Source organism: Rhea americana, unplaced genomic scaffold (genome assembly GCF_003343005.1).
Source record: "Rhea americana isolate MKP2758 unplaced genomic scaffold, rheAme1 scaffold_108, whole genome shotgun sequence".
Classification (NCBI taxonomy): domain Eukaryota; kingdom Metazoa; phylum Chordata; class Aves; order Rheiformes; family Rheidae; genus Rhea; species Rhea americana.
In genome coordinates this window covers 695,150-714,643 of record NW_028185128.1, presented here as the reverse complement: position 1 = coordinate 714,643, position 19,494 = coordinate 695,150, and the positions used below count along the sequence as shown (strand labels likewise).

Genomic DNA, 19,494 nt, shown 5'->3' with positions numbered 1-19,494 from the left:
GGCCTCCTTTCATCTGTATTTTTCTTGTCTTTAAATATAAATATCTTGCCTTTGTACCACCGACTGAAGAAAATGAGTGGTTTATTCCAAATCAGACTTTCTGGATGACTCTTGGCTTGTAAGACCTGTAATATCATAGTTATTTCAGGCATTTCAACTCACCATAGAGCTCAGATAGTGTCTGTGATTTCAGTGCAGGGGTACTGTTTAAGACATCTGCTGATCAACCTATTAGACAGGGCAGAGTGATGTGTCAGTGAATACTTTTGTAAAACAGTTGATAATAGAAATATTGGCACTGGATGATTTGTTGCAGTTTTAGTCCTTTTTTTTTTTTAAAAAAAAAATGTATCCAGGTTCTTGAGCATACATCTCTAAATTGGATCGCTGTTTCTGAATGACTATAACAGAAATATTTTGAGGGGAAATCCTTAAAAAAGAAAAAAACTTGTTTATTATAGAACTAGTTGGAGCTTTTCAACAGATATTACTTACCTTCTGTTGTCTTTAAGTATGTTTATAGTTTCTCCCTCACTCCCCATCAATAACCTCCATCACTTAAAAGCGTAGATTGCTGCAACTGATTTTTGAAGTAGTGGAAGACCTAAGCAGGCTGTCAGGCTGTTCTTTCCTTTCTGTTGTCAGTGTAGAGTGCTGAACAAGAAAGTGGTCAAGAAACTGAACTGCATAGATATCGTTCTGTACCCCAAAAACGAGCTATCTAGGCAACATATTCTACAAAACAAGTCAATTAGTGGGCAACTGGCTGCTTTAGAATGTAAAATGCTGGGTTTTTTCTTAGTGTTTTTTTTATAATTAGATTGTACACATCTGTGGCAGTTCATGCTTATTTTCAAATGTGAAAAGATTAAGAAAGAACTTAAGAATTACAATGAAGAGATGTGAACTTCTGTCACTATTTAATGTTGTCTGCACTAGGGTAAACTTGTGAACTTCTTTGTTCCACCTCAACCTGTAGAAGGAAATAAAAAGAAAAAAACAAAGAAATTGGAGCTTAAATTGAAGGAAAAAATACAATATCCCAGTAAGTATTTTTGAAGACCTTCTATTTTATATTCTGCTTTCAGCAAAGATCCAACAAACTGTACTTGTCTAAGGATTTTATTGACCAGTGACTGAGTTCAAGGCTGTGTCACACTTCCATAGAATGGAATGATTCTTTTGCTAACCACTATGATGGCCCTACATCAGAGATGAGCACAAGAATGTAGGACTCCATGCTAGGAACAGGTGATCGATTATAAAAGTGAAGTCACCAACTGAGTACTTGTGCTACAGGGCTCCATGTAATTGAGAGTCATTTTRTAAGAGATCTTGTAAGCTGAAATATACTCTATTTGTATAAACTTCAGTAAGAGAATTAAGAGCGACTTACTTCTGTTGTTACGCTTCCCTTCACTGAAAAATAGTGTATTGTAGTAATTTGTAGGACTAGCTCAAGTAAAATACTGTCAAAACTGCTGGTTGTATTTTTACTTTTTTAATGAAGATRCACAGTGCTTATATTTAGAGATAATTTGATATACTTTCTCCAAAGAAAGTTTCATTAGATCTGATCTGTGGGTTTTGTTGTTGTTCTACATGTAGGCTTACGAGTGATGATATTAGCAGCTGTAAAAGAAATGAATGTGAAGAAAGGAGCTTCCATTATTGCAATATTTAAGTATATCAGTGCTATATATAGGTATGATGTACAGAGAAATAGACGGCTTCTCAAAAGAACTCTGGAAAAACTAATTGCAGAACAAGTAGTAGAACAAGTGAAAGGCCATGGTCTGGCTGGTTCTTTCAAGCTGGGAAAGAATTACAAGGAACAGAAGAGGCGAGAAAGAACCAAAGAGCAGGTAAAACTTGCTTCAATAGCTACTTCTATGTGTCCGTCTGTGTTGCAATGTGGATCTTATTTCTGCCAGTTGCGTGCTACTGCTAGCTGTGTTGTCTGTGCRTACTGGTTTAGTGATACTGGCTTACTTATAGAGAACAGGAAAACTTCAGCATTTGCTTTGAACTTCACAAAGCAGGTGACAGAAGTAGGTTAAATCTTGAGTTGAAACATTAGCTCTGCCATAAATCTTTTAAAATACTGCTGCAGAGGCTAGCAAATGTTTTGATCTCTCAATGAACTGGTCTTTTAAACACTGGTAAACATTAGCCAAATACCTAAACCAAAAATTGTATAAAATATTAATATCTATGTTTTGAGGTGTTTATACTTCCTTTCCAATAAAAGTGAGGGGAAGTCTGATTATCTTGGTTGATTTTGTTTTGTAGATAGCAAAGACTTCGGAAGAGATTCAGAAGTGTTTGACTGATGCTAAAACTCAAACCAAAGAATCAAGAAAAAGTGATGTTGCTTCTGCAAATGTCTTTAAGACCCCTTTACAGGTGGATATCACCACAGAAGAACATGATTATTGTACAACTAGCAAAAGTAACAGGAATTCAAAAGCAGATCATGACAACTTTGTAAAAGAGAATAATGTTCAGCAAGAAGCTGGGGGCACAAAGTCTCCTGATTTGCATGGTAACCTCCTTGTTTCCAGTGATACTAGCAGTCATCCTGATTTTGATGTTTCTAAAAGTACAACTGAGGTCCAACATGACATTCGAAAGGACCAGTCCTCAGCTTCCCAAGAACATCCTGGCAGTAGTGTACAACATACCAGTTCTGTATTTCCATTTAACACCTCTGAGTATCGTTTTGAATGCATCTGTGGTGAGCTTGGGTTGGTTGACTATAAAGCCCGTGTGCAATGCTTGAAGTGTTATTTATGGCAGCATGCAGAATGTGTAAACTACAAAGAGGAAAATTTGAAGATCAAGCCATTTTATTGTCCCCATTGTCTTGTGGCAATGAAACCTGTTTCCACAGGAGCAACTCTGATAATTTCTCCAAGTTCTATTTGTCATCAGTGGGTAGATGAGATCAACAGGCATGTGAGATCATCTTCTCTTCGAGTTCTGGTATGAGTATATCACTTCATATTCTATCTAATTATTCTGGAAGGCTCAAGGTTTCCTGTCTGAATCTCTCTGTCACATAAAGTTCTGAGGTCTTTTGTCCATTCTTGCTAGTCAGAATATGTGGAATTCTTTAGACCAGCACCTATGCTTGGAGCTACGTATTCTTTTGTTTCCAAAAAAGACTGTCTGGGTGCAATATTTTTGTTTTGTTTTTTATGAGCTTATCAGGAGACAATACAGGGGACTAGATATCTTTATCAAATTAGAACATATTTTGAGCAGTAGAGCAAAGCATGATTTCTGAGAGGTAAAGCTGCGCGTCTTTCRTCCAAAACGATTATCAAGAAGCTTAGGAAAGCCTAACTATAGATACTTAAGCAGTGTCAAGTCTCTCTGCTCATTTGTGTTTGAGCAGCTTCCTCACAGTTTTTGCATTTCTTTCTAGATAAAATTAATATTTAAGTAGATTAAGAATATAATTCTGAATTTCTTGTTCTCAGGCTTTACAAAAAGTCTTAGGACTTGCGGTTGACTGAAAATAATGTTATAAGAAATTGGACTTTGTCTCCATAACACCTGCTATATTTTTCAGGATGTTCCTTATCGAACAGCTCTGACGCTAATTATAGTTACAGTCAATATTTTGAAAGTTCCATTATAGCTGTATAGTTGTTATCACAGTAATAAAGGGTGGCCATTGTCTTTTATTAATAAATGTACTCAAGCCTTGTCCTTTTTACCTTTGGGAAGGAAGGACCTTATTGAAGTGCTCTGAGATTCATGAATTCTAGGTTGTGTGTGTTTAGAGTAAATAGCAGCAGCAGTAGTGGTAGGTGGATAAAGAGGAGAATCTTTGCATTCAGGGAAGTCTGATATCTTCTATACTATGTGGAAGTACAATATATAAATGAATCTCAGGTTCCCTGTTAGCATTTGTGTTAGTGATTCTCCTTGCTTCAGTGGAACAGCTAACAAACGTGTAAAACTTACACTGTTTTCGTAGGACCTCATCCAAGTGAAAAGCCAGCTTTGGTGAAAACTGTCAGAAATAAAATTAAATGATAACGGTAGAATGGCTTAAATACCGATGTCAGTAYGTGCAACACTTTTCAGTCCAAGACACTGTTTTTATTTTCATTTAACTGCCAACTATAAGCTATCCAGACCAGCTATCACTACTGTTTCAAAGGAAAATTCTTTTCTGTAAAGTTGAAATGAAAAACGTTTGGATATTTCAAAGAATCAGTTTCCCATGATAACAGATTTTGCATGTGAATGTGCTTTTTATTCCTTTAACTGCTTATAACCTATGAGAGATTCTAATGTTTTTGTGTTTTAAAACAAGGAATTTATCAGCAGAGCTTGCTTTGTAGCAGGTTGTCTTTTTGTGCTGCTGCAATAACAACCAAAACTTGGCCAAGTTATAAACCTACAGAAAATCTGTTCACAAATGTTTGGAGGAGATCATTAAACTTCAGCAGTTATATTTTCAGTTGCTTCAGTGAGCATCCTTTCTTTCTCTTTCTGCCCTCCCAGCTCTTGTGCATTAACCTAGTTGYATGTGCTCTATTGTCACACATTCTAGAGCTGAAAGGAATTTTCTGTAAATGTTTCTCTCAGTTGACAGAAACATTATATTGCCATAGTCAGAAATGTAAAGCAAGGAGATTAGTAGAGAAAAGATACTGTAACAGTGAAGTTAACAGTGAAATTGTGTTGATGAATGGGTAAAGAATTGAGTATTTCTGGTCACCTTAACTCTGGTATTTTTAACTATTTTTTTGCTTGACATAAGCAAACATTAAAGTCTGTGACACTTTGAGCGATTCAGAAGTAAAATGGTATGGTTTTCTTAAACAATAAAAACAAGATCATCCATTCTTACTACAAAAATTTAATGTGTTCRTGTAATAAAGCAGAAAATCACAGAATGAGAGAGGAATAGAAGAAGATACCAGATATTTGAAGATGAGACTGGAATATGGATTTCTTTGGACAGATACATGAATATTCTAATCTTTTTAGAAATCTTACCATTTTAATATTGCTATTAAAATACAGATCTAGTTGAATGATAATAAGTAGTCAGTGATAAAATTTTTGAAGCAATAGAATGCCAGTAATTGTGAAGCTGGTTCCAGTGGTAAGTTGTGAACAAGGGAAGTAAGTTTGTATGAGAAGAGAAGAAAGATGCAATTGGTATATTGCTCTGGTAGCAATTGTTCTTAGTAGCTAAAAAATACTAGAGGTGGCAAAATATTCCCTTTTCAACATATTTTATTGGTTGAATTGTGTCTGCATGACACATTATTTGAACTTCTAACAAGTTTTAGTTGGAACTCATATTTACTCTGTTTTATTTAGAAGGGTTACTGAATGGTAACATGGGGAGATATAGTAAAATGTTTAATKTAGCTTGTAATTTTTTTAATATTAAACTGCTATATGTTTCCATTATGCTTAAAGAGAGGAGGAAGTTGAGAAAAATACTTCTGGTATTGCAATGAATATCATTATGAAAGGTATATGTATTCTGTTGGTGTATGTGAATCATTTCTCACTAGGCTGCAGATAAAAATGATGATCTGGTTAATATTTTAGTCTTTAACTATTTTGTTACGTACTCCTGTCCTTGCATAACTTTTGAKGAAACTCTTGAGGGAGGGAAGTAATGTATGTAACACTGACTTCTGTAATGTTGCCCCTTACAACTTTACAGAATACTTAGTCTTGCAGAAACCTACTGTAGCAAATACTGAAGCCCTGTTTCCCTCAGAAGAGAAAAAAATCTGTATTTGACATTTTGTATAGGTTTAAATAAATATATATAGATTTTACATCAATATCTATTGCATTTATTAACTGYATTACTTGGATTTTCCACTGTATTACTGTATGAATGCAGGTTTAATGAATGATTTCCTATTATATTAGGAGCACTTTTGAAAGCATATGCCATATTAAACTGTCTTGAAATTTTTACATTTCGTATTAGTGTTTCTAACATTCATTCTTTGCTGTTGCACTATTGCATATATATCTATATAGGTATATCAAGGTGTGAAGAAGCATGGCTTTTTGCAGCCACACATGTTGGCAGAGCAGGAGGTAGTCATCACCACATATGATGTTCTCCGCACTGAACTGAACTACGTAGATATACCTCACAGTAACAGTGAAGATGGGCGCCGTTTCAGGAACCAGAAGCGGTACATGGCCATCCCAAGCCCCTTAGTAGCAGTGGAGTGGTGGAGGATCTGCCTTGATGAAGCACAGATGGTTGAATGCACTACTGCAAAGGTATGCTATTCCCAGTCATGCATTTATTTAACTTAAAGCTTTTGACAAGCTTATTGTAAATAATAAAAAAGATAGAGCTGCTTTTTTTTCCTTTCTTCTGCTGTTAACATTGAATGTACTCAGGTAATTTGTCCTTGTAGCTTTTTCCTTTAGAAGTGACTAATAATTTATTTTCCCTTGGAGATACATACTGTTACATGTTTCTCCTGCTGGAATTTTGGCAGGCTGAGGTATATTCAGCTCAAAAAATACTTAACATAATCTATACTGACAATTTAAGGAAGTAGGTCATCGTGTTGTATATGGTGTTTGATAGTTTCAAACAAGACACTAGCCTGTTCAGTGACATGGTTCAAAGGCATGTATATGTCCTTTGGGTCTAGAAGCTAAAATAGTCMACAATGTCTCTGGAAGCTCTTAAGTTGGCCTGAGGAGAGATTATTTTAATTAGTGTTCGTTGTCGTCCCCCCCCCCTCCAAAAAAAAAGAAGTCAAAAAAGCTATTTATATAAGTTATGTGTACTTTTTTGCAGATCTTATTTGAAGGTGGATATGGTTTTCAGCAGCTTTTAGCTGCCTTCAAGAAAGGTCAATAGCTTTATTTAGACAGATACTCAAAACAGATTGCAAAAATACTGCTTATAAGTCAGTCTATTAGTCTGTTATACTGAAAAGATATTAAGACTTTTTAAAAATATGCTGAACATATTTTTTAGAGTGTATTTCATTCTATTTTTTATTTTCACTTTCCTACATTGGTTCTATCTTATTTTGCTAGGCTGCAGAAATGGCACTCCGTTTAAGTGGAATCAATCGCTGGTGTGTCAGTGGCACTCCTGTACAGCGAGGATTAGAAGGTGAGCTTTTATAGCAGTGGCATCTATGAGTTTTCYTTGACACTGATAATTAGGCAGTGGTTTTGGAGCAGTTAAAATGTCTACTAMTTTAGGTTATGGCATTGTTGAAATATTGTGGACTGCATTCAGTTAGGCTTTTTTTAAGAAGTAGAAAAATTCAGTAAAATATAATGGGTTATTTTATTACTCCTACTTTGCCAAATAARTGCAGTGTAAGTCCATTCTATCTTCAGTGCTATTTTAACCTTCAATACAAAATATTAACTACGTTATTCTTGCAGCCTAGCAGAGTTTCCCTGGGTGGTGTTCGCATAGCTTATTTAGTGCTCTACGTTTCCTCCCAGCTGAAGATGTACATACGGAACTGGAAATTGCTAGCTCTTTGTTTTGCTTTGAAGACAGTCATCAATAAATGCATTGATGTTAAAATTGCAGAGTTGAAATCTTCTATCTGACTTAAGCAAATACTTGCAGGAGTGGAGATCTAGTTGAACAGCTGACTCAAATCTGTCCTTTAGTTTTCCACAGCAGAGTGGGAAAATATTAACCCCCTCTCTTGCAGCTTAAGGCAGTCTACTGTCTTCTAAATAGCAAATACAGAAGTGATGCTATCTTGCATAGCCTTGTAAGAACTATTGTGGCCGTCAATTTCCATGTACTTACCAACCATGATTGTAAATCCTAGAAATCATATTAAAGCTTTATGAAACTGTTACAAATCTTTTTCTGAGGACTTGGTGAATTGAGATAGATCCCTCTATTCTATACCACTATGTAAGCAGATTTCATTTATCTTGTCGTTTCTGTGAGGTACTTGGTTTCTGTAGGCAGATTTTGGACAGATAGGAAAAAGGAAGGGACAACATATTGAGGCAGTAGTTTTGAAAATGGATTAATCTGTGTACATTTGTGAACTGTTGTTCAGATACCAAATTATTGTAGAAGTCAATAGTGTGGATTAAACCATTATGAAATTGAGGATGAATTTAGTTACATATAATAGCTGTCAGAATACATAATAAAGCAAACACAGTGGAAAGTGATTGAGTTGTTGTCGTGGTTAACTTCAAGTCCTTGTCTGTGATAGTGCTAATTTACTGCACGCATCTGAAATGCCATATTGTCAATAATACATGTTGTTCAGACTGTACTGAGGCAGTCACCTTCACATAGGGGACAAAGGAACTGCTGACTAGTTTGTACTTCAGCTGTTATATTGAAGTAGGATAGGACCTCTGCAGAAGCTTTTGCTTCCTGCATAGAAAAAATTCTCAGGACTTTCCTTCCCTCTGGGCTGTGATGTGTGTGGTGTATGTCTTAACTGAATGCTAAAATCACTACAGAACTCACAGAAAAAGCGTTTAGGCCACTGGATCTTAAAGAGTAAGAAAACAATAAAAGATAAGTGATTTTGTTAATTTCTTCTGCCTTAATAGACAAGTGAAACATTTCTGAATTGCAGCCGCTTTTAGGATGGTGAGCAGTAGACAGCTGGCACACAGCAGGCTTCAAGCAATGATACTGAGCAATATTGTTTTACAAAAACCTGGCATACCAGGCTAACCATATGTAATCATGTAATTTCTGCCTCACGCCCCAATTAGGTTTAGAATTCATTGGTCAGTTCTAAACTAAAAATTTTGTAGAAATATGACTGTTCTTGTGACTTCTACAAGTTCTGTGAAAATCAGCACCTAACTAAAGGAGAACCTCTTCCCACTGCATTCCCCTGCTTCCAGTTACCTTTTGGTAAAGAGTGATTGGAAAACAAGTGGAAAAGATAATGGCTAAATAGTGAATGCTTTATGCCTGATAACCTTTCTATGAGGAACGGCTGCGAGAGCTGGGCCTCTTCAGCCTAGGGAAGAGAAGCCTGAGGGGAGATCTTATCAATGTGTACAAGTCCCTGARGGGAGGGTGTCAAGGGGACGGAGACAAACTCTTTTCAGTTGTCCGGTGTGACAGGACAAGAGGCAATGGGCAGAAACTGAACCACAGGCAGTTCCGCCTGACCGTGAGGGGGAATTTCTTCACTGAGAGTGACGGAGCACTGGCACAGGTTGCCCAGGGAGGTTGTGGAGTCTCCTTCCCTGGAGATCTTCAAGGCCTGCCTGGATGCAACCCTGTCCAACATGCTCTAGGTGACCCTGATGAGCAGGAAGGTTGGACTAGATGATCTCCAGAGGTCCCTTCCAACCTGACTGATTCTATGATTCTTTTGGAGGCATATTCTGAAGTATTAAAACAAACAGTATTGTATTAAAATGCTTTCTTTTCTTGGCAGATCTATATGGCTTAGTCCTTTTTCTTGGAGTTGATCCTTACTGGGTCAAACATTGGTGGGACCAACTGTTATATCGACCTTACCGTAGGAAAAATCCTCAGCCTCTCTACAGCCTAATTGCCAAGATTTTGTGGAGATCAGCAAAGAAGGATGTGATTGACCAAGTAAACGAGAGTTTTTATTTCTAAAGCTTCCTAGTAACATGTAGTAATAGTTTTATTTGCAAATTACTTATTTTCTTTCTTAATTACAGATTCAAATCCCTCCCCAGACCGAAAATGTACACTGGCTTCACTTTTCTCCTGTGGAGAGACACTTCTATCATCGCCAGCATGAGGTGTGCTGCCAGGATGCCCTGGCAAAACTGAGAAAGATTTCAGATTGGACTCTTAAGCTTAGTAGCCTGGATAGAAGGACTGTGACTTCCATTCTGTACCCTTTGCTGCGGCTAAGGCAGGCCTGCTGTCATCCACAAGCTGTTCGGGGAGAGTTCTTGCCATTACAGAAAAGGTGAATTTTTATCACTTCTGGTGCAAGATCKTGTGCATTTTTTTAAAGTAAGCCTAATTTTAAGCTTGTTTAGTGAAACGTGCAACTATGCCACACCAAGCTATGTGATACCAGAATTTGAATAGGATGCAGTATGGTAGTTAGTGTAATTTTTTGTTAGAAAAAATAGTACTGAGAGGCATTTTTTTGTGCAATAACATTTTAACTTTACGGTGCTGATGTTGCAGGTTAAATTTATAATGTGAAACAAAACAGATTCTTTTTCAGTTTTAAATAAACTAATTTTATTCAGATCTTACAAAACATACTGATAAAAATGAGAACAATGAACAACAAGTAAATGAATAGAATAATTCTTTAAAGCAAAGAAAATATTTTAATATGAGGCTACAGRATTTTTAAATTTAGATCCAACCTTGAAAGCCTTTCAAAAAAAAAAACTTTTTTTTTTGCATACTTTCAAGATCACCCTTTCCACAAATGCCTAGCGAATACCAGCTTAGTCTCAGCCTTTGTCAGACCAAAAGYATGTTGCTAGTATCTCTGCAAAACCTGGCTACTTCTCTTTCAGTTAGTTAGAGCGGTTGTTGTAGAGGAACAAGATGTTGCTATTCCAGGCTCTCAGAGGACTGCCTATATTGTTTCTTTTTTAAGTTACAGGAAGGGAAGAACTTAACTTTAATACTTACTACAACTGTTGTTTCTGTTGTTTCCTGCACTTGATCGCCTATACTGTCCAATTTTCTTCTATCCTTTTATAAAGTTGYGTCCTACTCCTCCTTCCTCGTGCAGGACACCTTGAACATGCCTAAGCAGCTGTAACTGACTTTGCAGCTACTTCAGCAGGGACCAATAGTAGGCAGCGTGCAGTAGCATTTTGTGCCTAATAGGCAGAAAATCCTTCACTAGTGTGGAAGCAAGGACTGAAACATGGAAAAAAATCAATATTTGCATAAGCCCGTGCAACATTACTGTTTGCCGCAGAATGATCTAGCGGAGTACRTGCAAAATGTAAATTAAACTGAATGTGCTCAATGGGAATGTCTTAGTACTGCATTGATTTCAGTGGAATGCTGGCAGGATGACAGCAGCATAGTAACTACGGTGSAAAAAAACAACAATAAAAATTAAATCTTTCTTAAAAACATATATGCAAGGAAAACCATTTCCAAGCACTATTTATATATCCTTCTTATGAACCAAGCCTGACTGCAGCAATGGGCATTCCCAGAATAGGCAGAAGTTTTGGCTCCTGACTGTGATTATGTGCATGAGAATAATCAAGAAATTCACCAGAGCACCAGGAACTCTGATAAATAAGAGAAACTGGACTGAAACTACAAAGCTGAGGTTGGAACATATAAATAAGAGAAAATGGACTGAAACAGGATAGCTGACCTTGGAACATATTCTATGCTGTATGACCTTTTTCCTGCCTATTTAGTAAAAGAAGTGAGCAAGCACATCTGCTTGGCAAAAATACAGTCCTCAAAAGAGCATTTTSTAGATTCCCGTAGTTCAGCTGAGTCAAACTTCTTTTTGTCTTAATTGCTAGTCTCAAATTGTAAGTAAATCAAATTGTGTAGTTTGTAAAAGAAAAAAATGTGCATAAACTTTTCTTTGTAACTACTGATGGCTTTTTACAACAGAAGGTAAACAATAATGAATAGGAATATCAGAATATAGCGGGATACCCTGCTTCGGGTGATGTCATTCAATTTCAGAGTACTGAACCCAAATAGTAAATACTTATCTGGAAGGCGAGTGAAGCTGAGAAGCAGAATTCCAAAGAAGGGGTAGTCTCTGGTCTCAAAGCAGCAATGGGTCATAGGAGCMGCCTCAGGTCAGATGTTGCAGACTAATGTTGCAGTTCACTTTCTTGTCTCTTTGCATCAGTTGTCTTCCTGCCTGGCTCCTGTGTCTGTTGGCCTTACTCCAAGCTATTCTTCTTGCTTCTTTCTTTCTTCTCTTCTTATCTCTGTTTCTGCTTCTACATCTTATCTCTCCTTTTCCTTTGTTTCTGTTCAGCTAATTCTCTCCTAGTTAAATTCCTCTGTAGAATTACARATAATAACAAATGTAGAAAAGTAGTAACTTAAAGGGCTGCTACTTGTTAATTTTCATTCTCCACTCTCCACACATTCGCTTTACCTCTGTGTCATCAGTTTAGCATGTTTAGATTGAGAGGGGAAGTAATGTAGACTCTCCAGCTGTTTTCATTTGGGCAGCTTTTAGCAATATGAGATCTAGTCTCAATTGCTTTTTGTTCCTCACTGTAATAAAAGCAGCAAAGTATTTTTCCCTGTGAAGAGTTATTTTTCTTAACTAATTCTTTCTTTTTACTTTTTTTCCTTATTTTTAGGAAAATTGAGCAACCTGAACAACCTCTTGAAATACTTTCAGGTTAGATAGGGCAGAGCTCCAGGTGGAACAGAAGCTGACAGAACTACATTGTTTTTAAAAATGTCTGATAAGCATTCACGCAATATGTTTGTTGGATATCTGTAACAATCTTTCATACTGTACAGTATGATATTTTTCTGTAATAYTGTCTTTGTTTCAAGTTTTAGCCGTTTGATCTATTTCAGCACCATGACCATGGAGGAACTACTAACTTCATTGCAGAAGAAATGTCGAACAGAGTGTGAGGAAGCTCACCGACAGCTGGTGTGTGCTCTTAATGGCTTAGCAGGTATCCATATCATTAAAGGTAAGACTGGACTGCTATAGCATATTCTTTACTCCTTCTAGTAGACTTATTATGGCTTAGATGATACCATATAAAAATGGTGGGTTTTCTGCATTAAAGGAAAACTCCATAATGAAATCCTGGGAAACTAGAGAGGGTCTTTCTCTCTCCTGAATGGGGGAGAGGATGGAGGGAATAGATGTGGGTGTTCACACCTTTGAGAAGTCTTAAAGTATTTTCAGTCGTCTTGTGTGCTGAGAGGGTAAAAGAAATTCACTTTTGTAATTCTACTTAAAGCGCTTGTGTTGACTCAGTACTGCTTTCTGGGTTTCCTTTGTACCCATTACCATGCAAACTGCCATCCTGACTGYAGTCTCTTGGCTGCCTTCTGGGGGCTGTGCTTTTGGCTAGCTGTAAATTAGTGCTCCCTGCTATCCAAGTCTATCAACATGTGTTTGGTTTGAATTTGGGGGGGAGGGGAGAAGCTTTGAATTAGAAAACAAAAATAATTATATTAAATGTCCTGCCAAGCAAAGTAATATATTTGGATGGCCTAATCATAAATGTGAAAGAAATGTCTTCTTGGCAAGTGACTTTAAGTTGACAAGCTGCTCGAAATTTCTCGGCTTATAAGCTCTCTTCTTTCAAGTAAGACTTGTCACAAAAACAGTTTGTTATTGCCTTAATAAAAGGCAATAAGTATAAATATTTCTTCTAGAAATATATATACACCCTGCACCCTTCTATAAATGCAAAGCTAAATCTGGCAGGGATTTCTCTTCTCTGTCCCAGTTGGAACTGCCTTTCCTCCAGGACAGAGGCAGAGAAGTCTGCACCTCTGGTTCATATAGCTCAAAGYTTTTAATTCATTCTTCAGATTTTTAATTAGTCTAAAATGCTCTATCTAGGTTGCCAATATATCAGCTGCACTTTAGATGAGATACTGCCAAAGGAACTCTAATTCACAGAATACCAGGAATTAAATTATTTATCTGTAGGCTGTATACAAAAGGACTGCCCGAAGTTGCCATAAAGGCTGTCTCCCAAAGTGCTGTGAAGTTCACAGAAGAGCTGTCTGTATTCTTGAGTGTAACAAATTGGTACAGATCTTGTTTGTGGGCAATGAGGAAGCACATGTTTATACTTATGTATAAGTAAAGCTAAGAATTAATTGCTAGTATAAYTGAAGTCTTGARACCTTAGTCATTATTATTTCAGATCTGATTGTTGCAAGGGGAAGAAAAGAATAATAATGTAGTTAAAATTGTTATGCTTCTTAGTTTCTATGCCTTTTCCTGGTGTTATGCTCACCCTTTCACTACACTTCTGGATCATAAAGATGGTGGTTTCATTCTAGTAGTGGGAGTGTTACAGTGAATTGTCAATATCTGGAGTCCTTTGCCAGGAGGAAGACAAAGTTTGTATTGATAGTTTCTCCTTCACCTAAGGATCTACTTGGAGTCATTTTTTTTATGTTTACTAACATGCTTTTTACATGTTYTTATCTTCATTGGTTTACAGTTCCACATTACAATCAAATTTGCTATACAAGGTGATGCCTTTTACATGTGCTAAATACTATTTCTTTGTTCTCTGTTACTCCTAAAACCGAATTTATCGAGCTCTAGGTTTGTATTTCTTTACCTGATTGGGGGTGAGTTGTTTATAGCTGGAGGGTCTTCAGTGCCAAGCCTGTGCCCTGTCTCTGATCACCCCGTGCCTGTACTCCTCTATATTKCATCCTGTGTCTCCACTTTTCTCAAGGCATCTGCTATTGTACTAGGCCTGTATTTGACTACACTACATCATTATGTGTTAGTCATAAATACTACATTTTACATAGAATAACTGCTTGTTACTGCTATTTGTATAAAACTGTATTTGTACTATGCAAAGGTGAACAAAAGTAAAACAGCCATAGACAGCTTGTCAGTTAGCGAAATTACTGTTACAGCTAAACTTTTCTTGTGTTTTTTTTTTTTTTTTTTTTAAAAAAGCAAGCAGATCAAGAAATGTTCAGGAAAAGCAGACGTGACAAGCCTTAGTCCTGAAGCTTTGCGAATTCAGTGCAAAGCTTATGGCCTGTTGCTAGCAATGGCAATACTGTATTACAGRACTACACCATTAAAACTCATAGCTCCATTTCAATAGAAGAATCCACAAATCTTGTTGAAATAGAACTGTTATCTTTTAGATATGTAGAAAGATGGTGGGAGATGTATAAAGATAGATATCAGGGTAAAAACAAAGCAAAATACATTTCATATCTCTATACTTCTCCTCCCCTTARGATTCTTCCAAGACTATTAATAGCTTAAAAAGTAAATTTCTCTTAGTTCAGAGAAGATGATGTATTTTTATATACAACTTCTGTATATGCRATGTCAATTTTGCATTTCTTCTTAAATTAGTTTATATAATCTCTTTTATGAAAAGTGATTGTAATAGTCGCACCTTCAGTAGATTTGTTCCCTGTGTGTAGTTAACCATTTCTGCTTTTTGCAAATATGACACATCTGCATGACCTTTTGTGGTTAGTGCTATGTAAGAGTGAATAAGATATTTACAGTGCAAAACTAACAATGCATCACTGCACTGAGTTTTAGATGATGGTTGTGTTAATACAGCATTTGACCTTTTTGGACTTGCAGAAGTGTGAACGAAAGAAGTCTGTGGACCTTGCTGTGACAAAAGATAGTTAACTTGGAAGATGATTTATTTTTTGTAAAATACAATTCTTTCTTTTAACATTTTTTTTTTGGAGGGGGGAGGGAGGGAAGAAAATGAATGGAGAAGACTTGTGTGAACATAAGCAGATATGGAGCAGACCTTCCAAAAATATTTTAGTACATTGCAAGTGTAAGTCCTGCCTGCTTGGGTATTTGAARACCAGCACAATGTGTTTGTGTGTGTGCTTTTTAAAATTTTATTCATTTGTTTTGTTCAGGAGAATATGCACTGGCTGCAGAGCTCTACAGAGAAGTGTTGCGTTCTTCTGAAGAACACAAAGAAAAACTCAAAACAGATTCCTTGCAAGTGAGTGAACATCCAAAGAATTGAAATGCTATAGACTTAATTTATCAAGTCAATCTTTTCTTCCTCCCCTTAGCAGTTTGCCAAATGACTTTTTCAGCCTACTGTCATAATCACAATATTTGAACAGTAATCTGTCCAGAGACCTTCATATTTCTTCTTTTTTACAAGCCACTCTTTCTAAAAAGCGTTTATCTGCCATTCTTARTGATACCTCAGAAGCAGTGTATGATCTCCACCTGCTGTTCTGTAATAAAACTTAACAAGCTGTATCCCTAGATTTCTGTCTATTACTGTGACTGCTCACACATTAATRTAACTATATTGTAGACTAGTGCAAATACAGGATACTGGAATGGCATTAAGAATGAAACAAAACATGTCATGTTGAGGAATTAGAAATTGTTGCACTGCAGATGTTCCTGAGAGTGCATCAAAACATGAAAAAGAATTGAAGTGTATTGGCATCTCTTCAGAAAAAACGTGATTGTGTTTTGAATGCTTTATGAAAAGCAAGATGAATAAGAAATAATGAGTTTTATAACTAACCTCTTTATATTTCTTCAGGAAATACCAGTTCTAGGTTGATGAAAATTATTATTTTTCAGCATAAGATATTTTAGGTATGTTAATGATAGAAAAATAAGAAGTAAGCAGTGTCTGTTGTTTCTCTTCGCTTGCTTCACTAGGTGGAATAAATTATTCTTCAGTTGTCTTCCATGTGGTCATCTGATGCCACCATTATGTTTCTTTGATCAGTCCTTTTCATTTGTGAAGACATTTTTCCATTCAGGATACCTGTATCAGCGTAAACTTTTATCAGTATAATGAGAATGTTAGTAAAGCAGTTATACTGAATTGAATATAAAGCAGTAATTTTTTCTGGAAAATTTACTTCGCTATTCTGTGATAAACTTAACTTCTGTTGAGTACTTCCTGGTTGCCTACAGCTGCCTATTTTTGGGAAGTGTCAAGCCAGTGCTGGCTCATGCTGTTCAGAGGATGACACAGTAATAAGAGAAAGATGAATTAGGGAGGCAAGAAGGACATTAGATCCGGAGGGTGGAGGTGTCCAGTAGGAGCTGGTGGGATACACAGGCAACAAAATGTTAGAARTCTAATTTGGGGGAGGCTTTATCTATCTATCTATATATGCATGATTAATTATCAGATTTATTCTCCCTAAAAATTAACWAAAAGGTCTTGTTTTATTCAGTCATCTTTTGTTTCAGAAAAGTGAAAAATATGAAAATAGTTGAAGCTTTGGGAGCTGTTTTTACCTTATACTTTATTTTGCTTTAGATGATCTAAGTGACTTATTTCTGTGTTACATTCTGAAAATCATTGTAAAAGAATATACTTTAAGGTAAATAACTTGTTTCCTGTAATAGCAAAAGGCAGCTCCAATTAGGAGTACAAGACAGAATCAGAAGACTTGATATCARACTTTCCTGCTGATTTGCTGTGAGATCTTGAAGATTTTTTTTAGGCTATTTTATTTCTCATCTCAGTAAAATGAGGAAAACAACACTTATTTGTTTTATAAGATGCTTTCAGATTGAGAGAAAAATATTAAATCTTATTTTAAATGAATATTAATTTCTTGTTATAGAATTTCAGTACTGATCTTTTCCTGTCACAAATAAAATAGTTTTTTCATAACTATTAATGACTCTGTATGTTCAGAGACTTCATTCTACACACAATTTGATGGAATTGTTGCTGGCAAAGCACCCAGGAATTCCACCAACTTTGCGTGATGGCCGACTTGCAGAAGAGGTAAATATTACTCATTTTTTGTATGAATATTTTGGGAAAAAAACCTTTTTTTAATCCCTCATTTTTTCTAAACAAAGMAATAGCAATAAATAACCTTCAAGTTGAAGATCCTACTWTGTTTTCTTCATTGCATGAATTTTGTCAGCGGGGTCTGTCCAGGCCCTTTCTGTGTTACTCATAATCACATGCCCTCTAGCAACTGACTGTTCCCCATTYGCTCTTAGACATCCTGCATATCTAGAGATTTTGGCCATCTTCGGCCAGATAAGCAAGGCACTATAAGTTACTGGCTACATCAGCCTGTTTAACTACCTCCTTAGTAGTGAAATCTCTCTGGTTRGATAGCTGGGATCCTTGTTTCTCACTGTTTACTTGTGGTGGACATATGGACCATGTTTGCAAGAGAACATTGACTGTGGAGTCATTAAGGCAGGAAAGGACCTTAGGAGGTTTCTAGTCCAACTTCCTTCTCAAAACAGGGTAAACACYGATTCCTGACTGAGTAACTCTGGCCTTTGGGGCAGGTTTAGCTCAGCTGGTTAGAGCGTGGTGCTGCTAAGGCCAAGGTCACGGGTTCAGTCGCCATACGGGCTATGCTAAGGKTTGGACTAGATGATCTCCAGAGGTCCCTTCCAACCTTACCATTCTATGATTCTTTATCCAGTTGGACCTTTGAAATTTGCTAKTACAGAGATTTCACAACTTTTCTGGACAAAGTGTTCGAATACTTAAAGAAAAATTTCCATATGGGAGCCTCCCAAATCAATTTATAACCTTTGTTACTTGTTCTCTTGCCATGCACTTCAGTGAAGTGCCTGGCTCCATTTTCTCTGTAACCTCCTYTTAGTTGTTGAAAGGCTGCTATTTTGTGCCCTCTAACCCTTCTCTTCCCTAGACTGGACAAGCCCAGTTCTTTCAGCCTCTCCACTTCTGTGGCRGTGATCAGTTTCTGTCTTACTATTTAGATATCTTGTGATATTTTAGTATTTTTATACAAATTCTGTGTATAGTCAGCATTTCCATTTTTGTTTTTCTGAAACTTGTTCTAATAGCACTTTGTTTTAGTCACAAGTTGCTTAAGTTGATGGTGGATGTTTCAGAAAACATGAAAACGTGATAGTTTTTATTTCTTGAAGTTTTGCCACCAAAATGATGATTTGGTGGTCCTTCCCTCTAGAAATTGTTTATGTGCTGTACTATTAGTATGAAAMTTACAACCTTATTAGCTGCTGTCTCGTGTCTTGAAATGTTGACTCTCCTAGTGCATGCCTTGCACTTCACTGGTATGATAAGGTGTGACAGAGGAATTTCATCTGAATTGGTTACTGTGTTAAGCTTGCATCCTAGCTTACTGCACACTAGTTTCCCCACATATAYAAGACTTTAGGCTGTTTTTGGCTGAAATTCATCTCCCTTTTATATTTGTCTCAAAAGAATACTGTAACAAGTAGTAGGAACGTCTCCTTGAACTAGTTTTTATAGTCAAATGTTCACATATAGGTCCCTGAAATGTCATTTGAATGAGTGAAGGACAGCTATTTCAAATCCAGTTCAAAATGATAAAATATTAGCAACTATAGCTAACSTTAATGTTGTACCAGGAGCAGGATACCAAAGTAATTTACTACCTATTCAACCACTTTCTTTTCCCTGCGATCACATCTGAGTACTACATGAATATGCTGAGTATTTAAGGAAAGACTGGTAAAGTGATGTTTGAGCATTTCAAATAACTGATTTATACTTCTTGAGAGGAGGTAGAATTAAATATTTAAATATGTTTCTACCAGCCTTTATAGAAATATTATCTTTTTTTTATTCCCTATAGTCATAGCAATTTATTTACATCTTTTCCTGAGGTTGTGAGGAGCAGGATTGGAAACTTTGTATTTTATTTACAAATGAAAAGTAGAGATTGCTTCTCATAGCTCATCCAAAAACTTGTCCTCTTTGATTTCAGTAACTAAACTTCATCCATAAAAATAATATAATTATTTTGATAGCAGCAAGCAAACAAAACAAAGTCTTTAACACACCCCAGAATGCACAAAATTAAGA

The 19,494-nt window shown here is 36.4% G+C and overlaps 1 protein-coding gene across 2 annotated transcripts in view; it reads left to right on the top strand.

Annotated features, from left to right (window-relative positions):
- Positions 1–19,494, top strand: part of SHPRH (SNF2 histone linker PHD RING helicase) — a 53,256-nt gene that overhangs the window by 9,400 nt on the left and 24,362 nt on the right. For both annotated transcript variants that reach the window (XM_085310533.1, XM_085310543.1), the window contains exons 7-16: positions 940–1,045; positions 1,609–1,865; positions 2,293–2,985; positions 6,034–6,285; positions 7,063–7,141; positions 9,426–9,589; positions 9,679–9,935; positions 12,524–12,645; positions 15,572–15,660; positions 17,344–17,436. In XM_085310533.1, the coding sequence (XP_085166659.1) occupies positions 940–1,045; positions 1,609–1,865; positions 2,293–2,985; positions 6,034–6,285; positions 7,063–7,141; positions 9,426–9,589; positions 9,679–9,935; positions 12,524–12,645; positions 15,572–15,660; positions 17,344–17,436 (2,112 nt within the window). The remainder of the gene's footprint in view (positions 1–939; positions 1,046–1,608; positions 1,866–2,292; positions 2,986–6,033; positions 6,286–7,062; positions 7,142–9,425; positions 9,590–9,678; positions 9,936–12,523; positions 12,646–15,571; positions 15,661–17,343; positions 17,437–19,494) is intronic.